This window comes from Urocampus carinirostris, chromosome 8 (genome assembly GCF_059441175.1).
Source record: "Urocampus carinirostris isolate Australia breed hairy pipefish chromosome 8, RoL_Ucar_1.0, whole genome shotgun sequence".
NCBI classification, from domain to species: Eukaryota; Metazoa; Chordata; class Actinopteri; order Syngnathiformes; family Syngnathidae; genus Urocampus; species Urocampus carinirostris.
This window is the reverse complement of record NC_142356.1, coordinates 35,890,061-35,906,624: the sequence shown is the minus strand read 5'-3', so window position 1 is coordinate 35,906,624 and position 16,564 is coordinate 35,890,061. Positions and strand designations below refer to the sequence as shown.

The window sequence follows — 16,564 nt, the reverse complement described above, 5'->3', positions numbered from 1 at the left end:
GTCTGGGTTGGTTTACACTTTGTAAACAATCCAATTATTTCTTATATTTTTTGCTACTGTTGAATTATAATCGGGCAAAGACAACGGAGCATATATTTCCCCATTGCAAGAAACTACGTTGAATAAAAGCACGTAAACATGATTATTTACCAAGTAACCATTTTCTTAAGTAGTTCTTAGTTTTTCCCCACGAGCTATAAATGTAGTGTTGCTTATTATTTGTAGCAGCATTTTACCTCCTACACAAAAAGTTGTGCATGGTACACAATTCGAGGGTCTTTCTGTTGTTGATTTTTTTTAAACATGAAATACGGCGACAACTTATTAATTGACATGTATGCGCTCTCATCGTTGATTGCCTGGCGCTCTGCGTGGTGCCATCGAAAGTGTATGGACGCCACATTTTGCGCTCACAAAAGCTATATATACAATTATGTATGTATATATATATATATATATATATGTATACGTATATACACGCACACAACGAAAAGTGTCATTTAAGTAACGCTAATGGCATTTTGTTTGACTACAATTGTGTGTGGCAAGAAAGAAAATACGAGCAGCAATAACATTTGGTAAGTTGCCGTTTCGAATGCTAGTTGTGTTAGCCAAGTGTGTTTACGTTATTTTCATAATGTTTTAGCCTAGCATTCGCGGATTTTCAAATCCACTTAATTGTTCATTTGTTGCCAATTCGAAAAAAATATGTTGGATCTTTTTTATTTCAAAAAATACACCACTTGCTAAAAATAAAGGCACTCGTTGTAATGTCTCAATTTTAACCCTCGATAGCATTAAATATTACTTCATTCAAGCAGATGAGTCCAAAATCCAGAAAATAAGATTGAAAGCAACCCTCCTTTGTTCCCACTGGCATTAAAAAAATGAAGCAATTTCTGTTAAGAGGCCACGAGTTAAAAATTCTTGGAGAGCTTCAGAGACAACAAAACAGCGCCCAGTTCTACGATACTCTTTTGCAAACTGAAGGTAAGGCCCATAGAAAACACACTTTAAAATCAAAGGATGTTGCATTGGAAGTGAGTGCTACCTACTTGTTTGTCCTAAGGCATCTCAGTGCCCACCCATAGCTGTGTTCTAGCGGCGTTTAGCCCTTACTTGTCTCAGAAGCTGTCAGCCACCCCATCTCCTCCTCTTGGGCAAAGACGACAACTCCATCTCAACTTTTTGAAGGCCCACACTCTGGTGAAGCTGGTTAAACTTCTTTACTCTGGGGAGTTGATGGTAAAAGGAAGCGCAGAGCTGAAAGATGTGATGGATGCAGTCCAGAAATTCCGGATTCAACCACTCATAAAGAAACTGGGAAACAAGCCAACAAAGGAGGTCCAACCCTTGGAGAATTGGGTTGGAAGCTGCAGTAAATGTTGCGGCCTGGACATTTCTGGCGAAGAGAGCTTTCAACGCAAGATAATGAAAGATGCACAAGTGCAATCTGAAATATTGGGTCAGAATGCTACACTTTGGGCACAGAAGAAAAGTTATGTGTCCACAGGAACACAAACTACATTAGACTATCAACCTCACGCTCAAACCCCAGAGCATGTCACATTACCCCAAAACATAAATAGTTTGCACCAATTCTGTGCCTCTGTATCACATCCAATGTCAAATGGCAATGTGTACCCCAACCGCATGTGTCACTCCAAAAAAGACCTTGACTGCTTTCAGAGGCCCGGATGCTTGGATTCCAATGACATGCTGACTCAAACAAAAGACAGCAGCAAGACCAACAGAGCTGAAGTAAAGATGCATGAAGGCAAACATTCTAATTCAAATTTGAGAAGGCCTGGAATTGTCAGGGCAGCAAAGAAAAACATGACCAAGATGAGACTGATGGAAGCAACGCAGTTATCTGTGAAGGTAAACTCTGTAATATTTTATTTCCACTATCCATAGTATTAAGCTCTTTATAAAAACTATTCCCCTTACTAAAATGAATATTCATAATTGTTAATGTTTGGGTTCACCATAAGAGATAATTATTTCATATATTTCTCAACATACTGCAACAGAGGAGAAACACTTGTATTTGATAACACTAAAGTGGTACTTGCTTTTGATTGCAGATAAAGCTGAGGAGGAGGACACAAGAAAAAGTCTGGGAGGTTGTAGCCATTCAACATGAAAATGAGACAATGTTGGGGCTTGCTCCTATATCTCAGGTATGTGCATTAGAGGTAAGATCGGGCCAAAAAAAAGCACCCGAGCCCGACGCAGGCCCGAGGGGTATTAGACCCGACCCGGACCGAGCCCGACTAATTAACTGGATTTGCTGGCCCGGCCCGAAAGGGGCCCGAAATTACATATTTTATTTATAAGGAGGGGTGATTTATGATAACAAATTAAACTCTGCCTTTTGTTACAACATCTAGGCCTAAGTTAAATAAAACTGTATAAACATTTACATTTTTTATATTTCTGTTTCTGCACTGCAGATGTTACATTAAGCGACAATCTGTCATTGACGTTTTTTTTTAAAAAACATTTAAGGGCGTCCGTCATTTTGACGACTTGATCATTGGGCCATAATCCACAGCAGCAGTACGTCCTTAAGATTTTAGCGCAGCACTTTTCATTGAGAGGGGGTGTTGACGTGCTTTTCCGACTCCTATGCAAATTCCTCCCCCCCTGATCGTATTCTATATAAAACGCTTATTAAAACAATAAAGCGAGCTAATTATAATAATTGGGAGATCCTAGTCTATATAACGCGTTTATTTAAACAATAAAGCGTGATTTTATTCTACAAATTGCGTTTTTTAACGCGGATGAAAATGTCACCAACGTCAATGTATGCTTCCGACAAAAGCGATCGTATTCTATATAATACGCTTTAAAACAAAATAAAGCGAGCTAATTATAATAATTGGGAGATCCTAGTCTATATAACGCGTTTATTTAAACAATAAAGCGCGATCGTATTTTACAAAATGCGTTTGTTAATGCGGATGGAAAAGTCACCAACGTCACTGTACGCTATGATTTCCGCAATCACAACTAATTGTACACAAATAATATTTATTTGATTTACTATAATATCCGTATGTAATGTCTTTTTTATTGTGAATGAAACCTTGGTTGCATTGGATCCCGCGGTGTAAACAAATTGTTGTTTTTTTCATTTAAAATCGGAGGGGGGGAGGAATTTGCATAGGAGTCGGAAAAATAGCAATTACAGCTTCTTCTCCGTTTTATCCAAATTATTTATTTTATAACAAGTATTCCTTGGTCTAGTATCCATACATAGTTTAAGTATATATTTTTAATGAACATATATTTATAATTATTAATTAATTAAAAAAAAAAAAAAAAAGCAGGACCGAACCCGACCCGACCCGACCGTATGACTGACATTTCAGGCCCGACCCGGCCCGAAATTGCCTCGGGTTCGGGCTTGGGCTCGGGCCATAAATCTTAGGTCTAATGTGCATACAAGACTCCACGAAAAAAGTTGAGTTTGATTCTCAAGAGCTTCTTTAATTCCCTAAAATACAGTTGTGATTGTAGAATGTTGGATCGGTTATCAGCAACCTGGGGGGGGGGGGGACTAGCCCACTACCTGGAATCTTTGAACGTGATGCAAAATGTAACAATGGAAGAAGTAGTATGGTTTCCTTGTAAATGAAAAGAAAAAGGATAACCACAATCGACAAATTATTGGTCTTGGTCATTTTGAAAAAAAAAAAGTGAAAACGGTAGAGTTTAAGATGCTGACTTTGCCAGTCATCATTAAACTAAATATGTCCATTTAAATGTTAGTATTTTGGGGTAAGTGCTTTCTGCATGTAATATATTTGTGTTTTTGTGATATTTTCTCTATTGGAGGCCAACCCAACTAGACACGTTACACAAGCTGAATCCAGTTACTACACTAAACCACCATCTCATTGGAATGCTGGATCAAAACCATCAACCCACTTCAGTGGTTGCACCAGTACACGGCAAAACGGAACAGTCCAATCAGCATCTGCTCCACAGCCTCACAGCTATGCAGAAGAATCAGATGAGCAGATAGAGAAATTGCTGGAGGATATCATGATGGGTTTGAATATTCTGCCTGACTTGGAAGTTTCAGAAGCTGACACAGATCACGATAAGACCCTTTCTGCGGCATGTTCATCTAAATTGCAATACCACAAGAACGCTGTGGAACAAATTGTTCATATAACAAACACAGGTATATCAATGCATGCCTTTCTATTTTGTTTTATTTGAAATAACTAACCCACTGAGATCCACTCGCACTACAAGACCATTTCATGTCATCCATTGTTGGTCTAACGGACGTGAAACAACATTTTTTTTTCGCTCATGTAAAATAAACAAATCTTCATAGTGCCTTGTGGCTCCAGCAGTGATTTCTGCTAATCACTGACCACTAGATGGCATTAGTGGTATTGGTCCTTCGTATTATGTGTCAAACGTATGGCTCGCCACATTATTTGATGTTAGCCTGCCAGCCAATGCTGAGAGAAGCACAAAAGAACAATGAGCTGAGATGTAGAATGACTTGCAGTTTTAAATATGTGCACTGGATGTCGCCAAAACCATGCATCCACTGTAGTTGCATTTGCTTACTACCATTAATTATAATGAAATCTAACAGCAAAGTTCTTGTATTTCGAGAAAAAGAAAGTCTTAAATCATGATTGTAAATCCTTTTAAATTTGTGTTTTTCTTTATGTTTGAAAAACAACTTTTTAGTCTGTATGAGTTTCCCCAAGTTAAATAATTGGTAGTGGAAATAAATTCAATTATTGTTTGGTTTTTATGTACAAATGCACAGTCGATAAACACTGCAAGAGATCAAATCTTAGTGAAGTAAAAAATATAAAGATGGGAAAAAAACTTCAATAATCGTTTTAAAACCAAATCTTACATAATTTAATTGTGGGCTTCTGAAAAAACTTCCTGCTTTCCAGCTAAGGCACACTTTTTGTGCCATTCATTTACTAGTTTGGCCTCTGTGAGATTTTTTTTTTTTTCTACCTTGTGGCCCCCAGAGCCAAATTGAGTTAGACACCCCTGCGTTATATGTTCATATTGTTACTGTCATGTGACAATAAAACTATAATTGTTTTTCTGGGGGTTGAATAAATCCCCTCAATGTAATTATTTGGTAGACTTCACTTTTCTTGAGAGCAGCACGGCGGCGCAGTGGTTAGTGCATGTGCGGCACACTTCTGAGGTCATGAGATCGAACTTTCTGTGTGGAGTTAGCATGTTTTCCCCGTGCTTGCGTGGGTTTCCTCCGGGCTCTCCGGTTTCCTCCCACATTTCAAAAACATGCGTTTCAGGTTAATTGGTGGGTCCAAATTGTCCCTAGGTGTGAATGATAGAGTGACTTGTCTGTCTCTGTGTGCCCTGCTACTGGCTGGCAACCAGTTCAGGTTGTCCCCTGCCCACTGCCCGGAGATAGCTGAGATGGGCTCCAGCGCCCCCCGCGACCCTACTGAGGATAAGCGGTGCAGATAGTGGATGGATGGATTTTTCTTGACATGAAATACATTTCATATTTTGAAAAGGTTTACTCATCGAATAATTATTTGATTTCGATAATGAACAAACCAAAACTAATTTCAAGGACAAATGTTTATCACACAACTGCAACTGAGAGCTACTTTTTGTTACTAGTCAGCTCAAAGGGCATTTCTAAAATGATTATTTCATTACTATGTTGTTACTATTTTATTACCAGGTTAAACATTTTGAAAGTAGGGTTAAATGGACTCTGCCAACCACGAAAAAAACCCCATCTTTTTTACTAGAAAATCACAATGACCCAGCACTGGTGAGCTATTTTCAGAACACGTCCAGGGGCATCTCATTGTGCCCCACGTTGGAGATCCCTGAATTAGCACAATGTTAAATTATTCATGAAAACTCATTGGTTTTCTTTTTTGACAGATCAGAGCCAGGTCAACTCTAAACCTGTTGATGCCAGTTGTGTAAAAATCCCACAGCATCTTCCGTGTCTTTCTTCGATGAGATCACTGAGCCAAATGGATTATCTAAGGCAGCCCACGTTTTCAGCTTCACCGCCATGTTGGAGTGATATGCGTCTACCCCGATGCCTCTCTCCAATAGAGCCGTTCATTCCGCTAGGAAATGGTGACCCAACATCCTTCTGGCATGATTTGCAGGGCTGTGAAAGACCTTCACTCACGGAACAGTGTGGATTACTCGTTTTACCACCTGCTTGTGGAGAAGATAAGCGCCCACCTTTATCAATGACATTTATGAAATACTGGCCGATGCAAGGCTTGAAACATTTAGAGTACGAATCTGAGCAAACCCAAAATAGCACACATTCTTGCATTAGAAACACAAGGGGAGTGTTTCCAACTGCTGCTGAAAGAAAATGTTATCCTAAGAATTTGAAGAGATCATTTGTCCATGAAAATGGTCTTGCGGATGGTACTGCAGGCCCTAAAAAAAGGAAAGAATTTCTACGAGACAACACTGGGAATAAAAGTAAAAACATAAGTGTTTGCTCCGTGAGTTTGGCCAAAAACAATATTCTGGCAAAAGAAAAAGAAATGACCACAGGTTCCCCAAAGTCTCCAACCATTTCTCCAAGGAAACAAAATCGGTCGACCACAAACAAGAATCTAAACACAAATACTGGAACCATGCTCCAAACCCCCGTCAAAACCAGGGCATTTATGAAGAGAAATCTAGCGCGACAAACCACAACATGCAGAGAAAGAGTCACAAATGCAAACACTGACAACAGTAGACCAATTGTTGAATCCAAACAAGTTCAAATATTTAAGCAGAATCTTCAATCTACATGCGAAACCATGCAATTTGTAAAAGTGACTGAAGCAACTCCTCGCGGATCATGCACACAAGGCTCCTCAGATCCAAACTCTGAGGAGCTGAGATCGACTGATGCGTCAAAACAAACCAGTCGCATCAAGAGGAAATGTGTGAGAACAAACGAGACCAATCCACTTTCTCATACAAACACTGCTCTATCGGTCACATCAAACAGAATAAAACATAATCCAATTGACGGGAAAAGGAATACTACAACAAATATTAACGGCCAAAAAATGAAGGCACGAGGGGAGGATTTGCTTCTACTGAAAAGTGTTGAAAGGTCCACAAAAAGCTGTGAAAACGAGGCACTCAATCAAATGTTTTTTTCAATACAATCTCAGCCTTTAAAGGGTCCCAACCCCGGAAAATCCGATGAAAGCCAAGTATTTGGTAAAACTATTAACGGAGATGATCAAGAAGATGTTGACATCATTCAGCTTCAGGAAGATCCCAATCAAAATGTCAATGTTTTTGTTGACCAAAGTCAAATTTCCAACCTATCCAAAGACGTCAAAGAGAAATTACCACGAGGCTCAGGGAGCTCTTCAGGAAAAGGGTCCACTTCCTCAAGAATCGAGGACTCTTCAGAGGGCGTGGTCCAAAATGTTGTGCCTCAGAATACTGTGATTAAAACAAAGAAGAATCACGAGCAAGGTATTAACACATTTTGGTCTTGTTCTGTTTTACTTCAATGGCGGGATTCAAACGTAGATGAAATGAATTTTCACATAATTGGATTTACGGTGGGTTCAAATCCAGCTCCCGGCCTTACTGTGCGTAGTTTGTATGTTCTCCCCGTGCTTGCGTGGGTTTTCTCCGGGCACTCCGGTTTCCTCCCACATTCCAAAGACATGCATTTCAGGTGAATTGGCCGGTCCAAATTGTCCCTAGGTGTGACTGAGCGAGTGAGTTGTCTGTCCCTGTGTGCCCTGCAATTGGCTGGCAACCAGTTCAGGGTGTCCCCTGCTCACTGCCCGATGATTGCTGGGATGGGCTCCAGCACCCCCACGACCCTACTGAGGATAAGCGGTGCAGCTGATGAGATGAGATGAGATGGATTTACGGAAGAAAATTGTGTGCATATTATTCCTATTAAATCGATACATTACTCCTGTAACATTTTTTTCAAGGTGGCACTTCTCTATGTAGATAACCAAGCATTGGTTTCTCTAATCCAGTTAGACTCCATTAAGTTTATGCCTTAGGTGTGACTGAAAGGCACACTTTTAGAAACTCTACCTAGCCTGCTGCTGCATCCTGCTTGCTAACTCAAGCGGATGAGGGGTCAATTATTTAATGATCATGACATTCCCAAGCAAAAAGGATCTGTATCAGATTGGTATTGATTGATACTACAGTGTATTTACTTGGATTGGATAGATACCAGAATTCTGAGTATCGCTTACCCCTTATTACATGTTGGATGATTTAAGTTTGAAAACCATGCATGTCAAACAGAGGAGGGCAGCTGTTGTGGATTTAGAACATTGTTTTTCAACCTTTTTGAAACGGGGCACACTTTTTTCGTTAGAAAATCTCTTGACACACTGTCAATCGAAAATGTTAAGGCTCCAATTTCAAATTTTTTTCTTAAGGACTAAATTACCATGTTGCCATACTTGACAATGTAAAAAATATCCTATAATTTGTGGTTTTGCTCATGACGTATACATGCTACTCGAGTTTATATATCTACATATATATATATATATATATATATATATATATATCTATATCTTTACAAGAAAAATGAAAAAATAACTGCGTGAGCAAAATTTTTACCAGTGGAACAAAACTTTTACTTAAAACCCAACTGTTATTTTCTGGGGTAAAATATGAAAGTAATAAATCTGCAAGATCTTTATTTGATGAATGATTTTTTTTTTTTTGGCAGTGCAATTTTAAATAGCTTCATCAAACAAAATGAGGTCTTTAATATATTTACCTTTCTCTTCTGATATGGATGAATAATACAGTTACTTTGGTGACCACTGGAAGAAAGCAAAGATACTGAACAATGGCATGCTTTTTTGCAAAGATAGAGGACTGAATTCCGACCCGTGTCATTTAAATGCATGTTTTATGTTATAGTTTGAGTATTTTGTATATAAAATAAATTTAAGAAAATTGTCATATATTCACAATTTTAAGAATATTATCCAACTATATTGTTGCACAATACTATATTGAAAATGTCCCATTTGGCAGATGGTAGACAATTGTTTTTTTTTAAAACTGTTTTTATAGAACATTCAAATAATTGCGAAAATCAATCATTTGCCATGCCAAATGAGATAATTTAGCTAGTTTAATGATTTGTCTTCTAATTTTATTTGAGAAATAAGTCAAAAGAAAAAAATACTTTTAAACGAGCAAAATTGTGTCAGAATTTACTTTATGCAACATTTAAAATCTTAAATGAAAAAAAAAATGGTTATTATCATGGTTATTATTCTGTGTCTGTTTAGATAACATTGAAATAACATTGTAAATCTCCATAAACGTGGCTTAAAATAAGTAATATTGTCTTGGAATATTAAAGCAGTGTTTTTCAACCTTTTTTGAGCCGGGGCATGTTTTTTACTTTGGAAAAATTTTGCGGCACACCACTAACCAAAAATGTTATTAAATGACACTGAACAGTATGTTTAATTACAATATAATTTATAGTGCCCCAAGTTTTTACATCACAGACTCTTGACAATGACATATTTGCAGAAAATAATTCATAAATGTTAAAAAAAAATAAAACGTGACATTGAATAATTTCTCACGGCACACCTGATGATCTCTCAGGTACACTGTCGCGGCACAGTGGTTGAAAAATCACTATTAAAGCATGGCCTTAAAAGGTGTATTATTTAGTGCCTCCTGGTGGTAAAATAAAACAAACACAATATTGATTAAATTATATATAAATACATGAGCTATCATGTAAACATGCATTTTTTAAACTACTTGGCAGTGGAGAAATTAGCATTTTTAACATAACATCAGCCTCACCTAGAGGGAGCTGACATGGTTAGCCACCATCTTGCTACCAAGGGTACCTTGAAAACGTCATAATTGTTTGCCTTTTTTAAGTATTGTTTTTGTTACATTTCATTTTTCTCTTTTCTTTTTCATTTTAACTTATTTCTTTTTTTATTCTTTTTATCTTTTACCTCTTCTGGTTACCCCTCCTCCCTTTTTCATATTTTTTTTTCCCCCTTTCCTTTTTTTGTTTTTCCATTTTTCTGTTTTTTTTATATTTGTCCTTTTTTATAACCCTATTTCTTACCTTTCCTTTTTTTTCTCCTCGGAGGCCAAGTAGAAAATCTGGAAAAATAATGTGTTTACGTCACTTTGAGTCTCTCTAGTTTGTATTCTTCCTTGCGCTTTTTAGCACTCATTTTCAATTGCACAACACTATTGGAGATTAACAAATAATGGTGCTTTATGGTCACTTTGAGTGTCTGTAATTTTCTTTCTTGTGATTTTTAGCACTTGTTTTAGGTTGCATGGCATAATACAAGAACAGCCCCCTGATATAGTCCACTGACATGGAAGGCAAAACAAGTGCACATGGTTGCTACAAATTGAATGCAAAATATTTTGCAGATGTAATTAAATATGTTGATAGCTTGTTATTTTTTGCCCTACAGGACGTACCGTTAAGTCTTTTGTGATGCCACAGAACGATGGAGACCTTAGTTGCTCTCTCAGCAACCCACAGCAAAATCGAAGGTCTCAGGATCTTGAAACCTTCGAGGATCCGAAACCCCAATCGGAGACCTGCTCCTCACTTTCTGGAGAATCAGAGGGTAGCCAAGATGATGAAGTCACCGATGTGGACATTATGCCGGCATCCCCAGAACAAAGGCCTTTCACCATGCAAGATCCGTGCTTACTCGTCCAGACGGACACAGCACTAAGTGAAGAGGAGGGGGAAATCGACGTGACAGGAGATGACACTGATTGACATTTGCCATTTTCTGTTGTTTTATGACAAGAGCTGTTTACTGTTTTCAAGCTCTTATTATTTCCTGACTGTATCTGATGTCCAACTGAGTGACCCGTCATTTCCCTTTATGAGAGACTTTCATATCTTTCCTGTGCGTTTTCCGTTCAAGGGTTTTGTTTGTGAGCTATTGCATTGCAATAATCTAATGTTTTAGTTGCAGATGCTTTGCTATCTTCTAATGTTTTTGTTGCATTGAAATTAGTTTGTTCAAAAGTGGTTGGCTGCTGTTTAAAAGACTTATAAAATCCTGTTTTCTGTTTGTATGAGTTTTGATGTGTGCAAACAATAGTAATGCTTTTGAAATGTACGGAAATTGAGTGGACAACAGCATTCATCCACGCCCTTGAAATTGGTACCACTGCAGGAATGAGGCTATTTATAAAACCCTTTCTCTATATTGTGCTTTCTCTTTTTGTCTGTAAAGCATGTAACGAGCAAGCACGAAGACTTAATGCTTTTAATATGGATTTAGGTTTGTCAGTTTTTATTTTATTTGTCGTCATTATGTATTTATTTTTATTGCTACGTGCCTGCACGTACGAAAGAAACGAAACTATTCTACAAAAGCACCTTTTTCACATAAAGTCGGATACACATAAATTTTATAACTGTTATTTATTTAAAAAACAATTGATTAAATGTATTTAAAAACAAATACAAGACAAAATAGACCATCTACATGTAAAGGAAGTAAACACTCAGCTCAACCTTAAGATTCCTCTTTAGGCGCGCAGTATGACGTTTACATCGACTACAGTTATCTCGCCTGTAGAAGGCGCAATGTCGACGCTGGTCATCATTGAGTACAACTTTATCGACAACCGGAAGTGTGAACGGAAAATGAATGCACGTGCACGCTCCGGAGTTGAAGGTTACACGCTTACCGGCTAAGTATTCCGCCACTGCGGGACAAGAAAGAGCATCACGACGGTGTGTTTGCGGTCAGGAAGATTGGACTGCCCCGCGAAATAGTCATGGATCCCATGAAGGCGCAACAACTTGCAGCAGAGCTGGAAGTGGAGATGATGGCTGACATGTACAATCGGTAGGGTCAAAATAAGCTAGCATGGGCTAGCTTCTTCAGTCACACTGCTCATTCATTCATACATTCATTGATATAGCGTTCTCGTACACAGCATTAAAGTGAACCGATATGTTTACAATGACATAATAAACAGGGAACTAGACAATTGCGGGTGTAATCCATTGGATATGCTTGCTGTCGTTTAGCATTGAAAGTTAATACTAATGAGGAAGTCGTGGCTCTTGTCTCCAGAATCTGGATCCCTTCGTACTAAAATTTAACGAAGCAGGAGGTCCAGTGTTAACGAAATCTTCATGCAGATTCAAACGTCGTAATCGTTCAATAAATTAACATACACGTCCATCTCAGCCAATTGCTCCCCTTATTACTGGTTGCGTTCCATTTATTAGGCGATGATAAGCCTCACAAACAAAACCGGGCACCCATTTACTCACAGCATGACGGAATATGTGGAATTAAAATAAATGTTCTGCATTTATACAGTGCTTTTCAAGTCAATGAAGACCTCCCAAAGCGCTTTACAATGTGCTTCACACTTACCCATTCACACACGCATAGCAGCCATGCAAGGCGCCGACCTGCTTATTGGGGACATTAAGGTTTCAGTGTCTTGCCCAAGGACACTTTGACCTATAACACGGAAAAGCCGAGAATCGAACCTGCGATCTCTTGATAAATAATGAACTTTTTTTTAGCAAATGTGTTTTCTTAAACAAATACAACACAAGCAATTATTTCGGCATCTTTTGTTAATCCTCACTTGCAGTTTATTGTTGCTTATTATCAGAGTTGAGAGGGTTGCTTTAAAAATATAACCCAGTACAGCTACTATTTACGTGTTAAAACTTAAATCAGTAATAAACACACCAAGTTTTCACTTTCTAAATTTCCAACACACTCTGGGACGTCTGGTTTCCAAGTTCTATTTGTTTGAAGTGGTGATGCCAAACCTCTTGACAATATTCAGATTTACTCGGCTAAGTAACAGATTCTGACAACATAACAATACTGTACAGCGATCCTATAGTGGATTTTGAACAGCGATTAACGTCAAACTATTACATTTATTTAATGTCCCTGAACGCATCACTCGTGCACATCTGCGCTGCCCAGTGCCGGATTTGCAGACGTGTTCGCGCTCTCAAAACTGAAGCCTCGATCAAATTCAACAAAATGAGTGCTACATTTAAGGAGAAATAAAATACTGACAAAAAGTAATGTGCTTATAAATGCAACTCTGAGTGACAACCTTGCAATGATAGATGAGTTTGCCCTCTGTACAATCTGCACAACAAATAAAGCATCGCACACGTCGTACATTATATATCTGTCTCTCAACTATCAGTGATTGAAATGATGAAAGACACAATCCATCAATTGGCGTTTTATATTTTTGAATAAAATGTAAGCAGCATGTTGGTGAACAATTATGTCATCTTGCTCCAGGTGAGGCTCATGCAATGTAAAATAAATCCATGTTTGTACATTAAATGTTGTAGTTTTGCTTATGAAATCAGTAGTGTTTTTGTGTCACCATGTGGCGCTGAATGATTAACAATATCCCTTGCAAATTGCATTTGTAGACTGCTTTTTTTCCACCCCTGATAAGGAAAACAAAGGGTAAACAACAAGCAGTGCTTAGTCTTTAAAATGTTACTGCTTCTACAGTTTTGTTATGAAAAAGAAAACTAAAATGTGTTATTCAGGGTGTACATTTGTATAGACATAAAGTAGTTTGTATAGTAGTTTAGACGTTCTGTTTTCTTTTCTGGTCTTTTGCAACGTTATTGATGCTCAGGTGAAGAAGTGGAGAGACTAACCTTATCAGAATGCACTACCCAAAAAGTGTTGGTTTACTGTCTTGCCCTGGGTTCGACTCCAGGTGCATATAATGTGTTATAACATTAGCCAGCGATAATACTGTAACACTTTGTGTAGTAAAGCACAACACTTATACAGTAAGTACTGAATGCCTGCATGTCAAACATAAAGCCCTTGAGTCAGATCTGAGTTTGTCAAAAAAGTCTAGGTCCGTTTAGTTAAAATAAAATAAAAAATGCAAAACAAATACTCTTAGCTGCTAGGGGGCATTGTTAAGTTTGTATATTTTTTATGTCGGTTCAGGTATAACCTACATTCACTCGACTTTTAAAATAAAAGGGGTAACACATTTAATGCCAATCATGAAAATCGTTTTCCCACATTGTGAATAAATGTTCTGATTAGAAACAACCCTGTGTCATCCGTGACTAAAATATGTAGGGTAGGTTACCAATGTAGGTTGAGTGATGAAGCAAAATCCTGAAAAGTAAGGCTAAATATCTGGAGTTGACATTCTTTTCCTGATCCTGCCCACCTAAGAACAGAAAGTCTGGATTCGACCCGAAAATCGAACTGAGTTTCACATCCCTGCTGTATGCATTTCCAAGTGTACCCACCATATTCTGCAGTACAAATGGGCCACCAGGTTATTAGGCGCTCTTTCAAATTTCTAACCAATTGGTGTTTCTTAGAGGCGCCTTATAGTCCGAAAAATACTTTAATTAAAGATGATCAATTAAAAGCTATAATTAAAAAGTGGGTGTTGAGCCACCTCTTAAAATATAAATGGTCCCTGCAAACCTTATCTCCTCTGGCAGACCGTTTCGTAGGTGAGGACCTAAGTGGCTAAATGCTGCCTCACCATAGGTGCAAGTCTTCACCCTAGGAAAACATTTGCTCTTCGTGTGTTTTTTCCCCCCACATATTAGTGTTGACAATAATGTGACAAAATGGTTAAAAGTCATTTTTTATTAAAATAAACATAGAACCTGAATTGATTCCTCCCATTCCAGAATGACCAACGCCTGCCACCGAAAGTGTGTGCCGCCACATTACAAGGAGGCCGAGCTGACCAAGGGCGAGTCTGTGTGCTTAGACCGCTGCGTGGCCAAATATCTGGACCTGCACGAGAGGCTAGGACGAAAGCTAACTGAGCTGTCTGTCCAAGATGAGGACATGATGAGAAAAGCAGCTGCCGGTAGCGGATAGTTACTCTGAGAACTGGACAAAATGCCAAAGACTTTGCTGGGGAAAAAAGACAGAGCATCATAATTACAGTGTGCAGATGGTGGACAGTTTGATTTGGGTGGTGGCACTGCAATTTAGGATTATCTGGGTCCAGTCGGAAAAACTCCGGGCAGAATTCAAGTTTTCCATAAACAGGTCTGAGCATTTTGTGGACAGTTCAACAACCTTGAGAAACAGTCTTGATAGACGAAATCAACTGGTTCTCGAGTGAAGTCTGACATTACTGTTTGAACTTTTATTTTAATCTTATTTGTTTAAATTTAACCGTATTCTACAAAGATTTTAAAGGAAATGTGTCCCAAATGTCAATCTCTTTTAAGTGGGGCACCTATTGTACAATCTGTTGACTCTTGCAGATGGGTTAATCATGTGTCAACTTAACTGACAGAAGAACCTGGACTGTGTTTTCTTTCTTTTTTCTTTTTTTTCCTGAAGTTTGAGAAATTAACTATTCAACTTTTTGCATTTCTGTCACCACACAAGAAATGAACCCAATATGAGGTGAAGATTGACAAATAAATTATACCACATCTTACTCATCATGTAATTGGAAGAGCAACAAAGAAATATATTAGCTTTAGCATAGGAAAAATAAATGTTTTCTTTTCTTACGTTAACTTATAAATGAAATCTGTGCGCTTCTCATTTCAAATAAAAGCATGAATAGATTCTTAAATCCTTCGTTATGAAAAAAAAAGGTCCATGCGTCAAGAAAACCTTCTGTATGACTTGACTTTCTATTAGCTTACCAATACTACCACTTAAGCTATATTTTGGTTATCAAGTGTGCGCTTAATCAGAATACTTGGTGTTTTTATCACCCTCTGCCATGAGGCAAGAAAACTGCACTTGCAGCTGCTCTGCACAGTAAAATGTTGCATATTAATATTCACAATATAGTGAGAAAAATGAAGATTGTGAAGTTAAATGCAAATGAACTTCACAACTGAATAAATTCAACCATGTGATATATTTTAAATATTTACATGACAGGTGAGGCAAAGTTTTACCCGCCTCCCCTGACTACATGAAACTTTCCATCTGTATATTGGACAAATGCAAGAATTAGTTTGAAGGTGCAGAGAGAATTTGTGGTTAACAACTAGCCTCGATAAAACTCAAATTTCCTTTTTGTTTATTTGATCCTTAGGGGTTGGTGTACACCTTTGAACCCAGATGATTTTTCAAAAATGTTATCTGTTAAAAATATGTATGTGGACTGCATGTATGAAAGGCTCTGTTGTAAATATATCTACACTGTTATTGTTTTTGATCTCAACCTGATACATCATATTGAAAAACAATGCCCAATAATAAACAAGAAACAAAAGTCCTATGTGAGATTATTCATAAAATGTAGATGACTTGAATATTTTGGATTGATATAATTTTCTTTAAAACACTTCCATGTGGCACACAGATTTATTTATAAATTGCCAATACCAACTACTATGAATTTTACATAATTTACTATGCACAGTGATTTTACGCATGTGTTGGCGTTTTGTTTGTTAAATTCCAGGATCAAGATGGTGGAAGTAAGACATTGACTTTCAAATACCATGTGCGCGCACCGCAGAAGCATCCTGACAGGCTGCTTC

The 16,564-nt window shown here is 37.9% G+C and overlaps 3 protein-coding genes across 3 annotated transcripts in view; all 3 read left to right on the top strand.

The window, feature by feature from the left end:
* Nucleotides 1-65: 65 nt before the first annotated feature.
* LOC148361766 (uncharacterized) lies at nucleotides 66-11,246 on the top strand. The gene is made up of 7 exons (XM_088342522.1): nucleotides 66-578; nucleotides 822-990; nucleotides 1,070-1,881; nucleotides 2,088-2,183; nucleotides 3,847-4,198; nucleotides 5,929-7,500; nucleotides 10,491-11,246. Exons 2-7 carry the CDS (start codon nucleotides 888-890, stop codon nucleotides 10,805-10,807), a joined length of 3,252 nt encoding a protein of 1,083 aa, XP_088198648.1. The 5' UTR covers nucleotides 66-578; nucleotides 822-887; the 3' UTR covers nucleotides 10,808-11,246.
* Nucleotides 11,247-11,635: 389 nt separating this feature from the next.
* On the top strand, nucleotides 11,636-15,498 carry timm10 (translocase of inner mitochondrial membrane 10 homolog (yeast)). The gene is made up of 2 exons (XM_088342540.1): nucleotides 11,636-11,894; nucleotides 14,729-15,498. The coding sequence occupies exons 1-2, from the start codon at nucleotides 11,824-11,826 to the stop codon at nucleotides 14,922-14,924; spliced, it is 267 nt and encodes an 88-aa protein (XP_088198666.1). The 5' UTR covers nucleotides 11,636-11,823; the 3' UTR covers nucleotides 14,925-15,498.
* Nucleotides 11,872-16,564, top strand: part of unc93b1 (unc-93 homolog B1, TLR signaling regulator) — a 29,085-nt gene continuing 24,392 nt past the window's right edge. The window contains exon 1 of the mRNA XM_088342532.1: nucleotides 11,872-11,894. The gene's annotated coding sequence lies outside the window, so the exon portion shown is untranslated. The remainder of the gene's footprint in view (nucleotides 11,895-16,564) is intronic.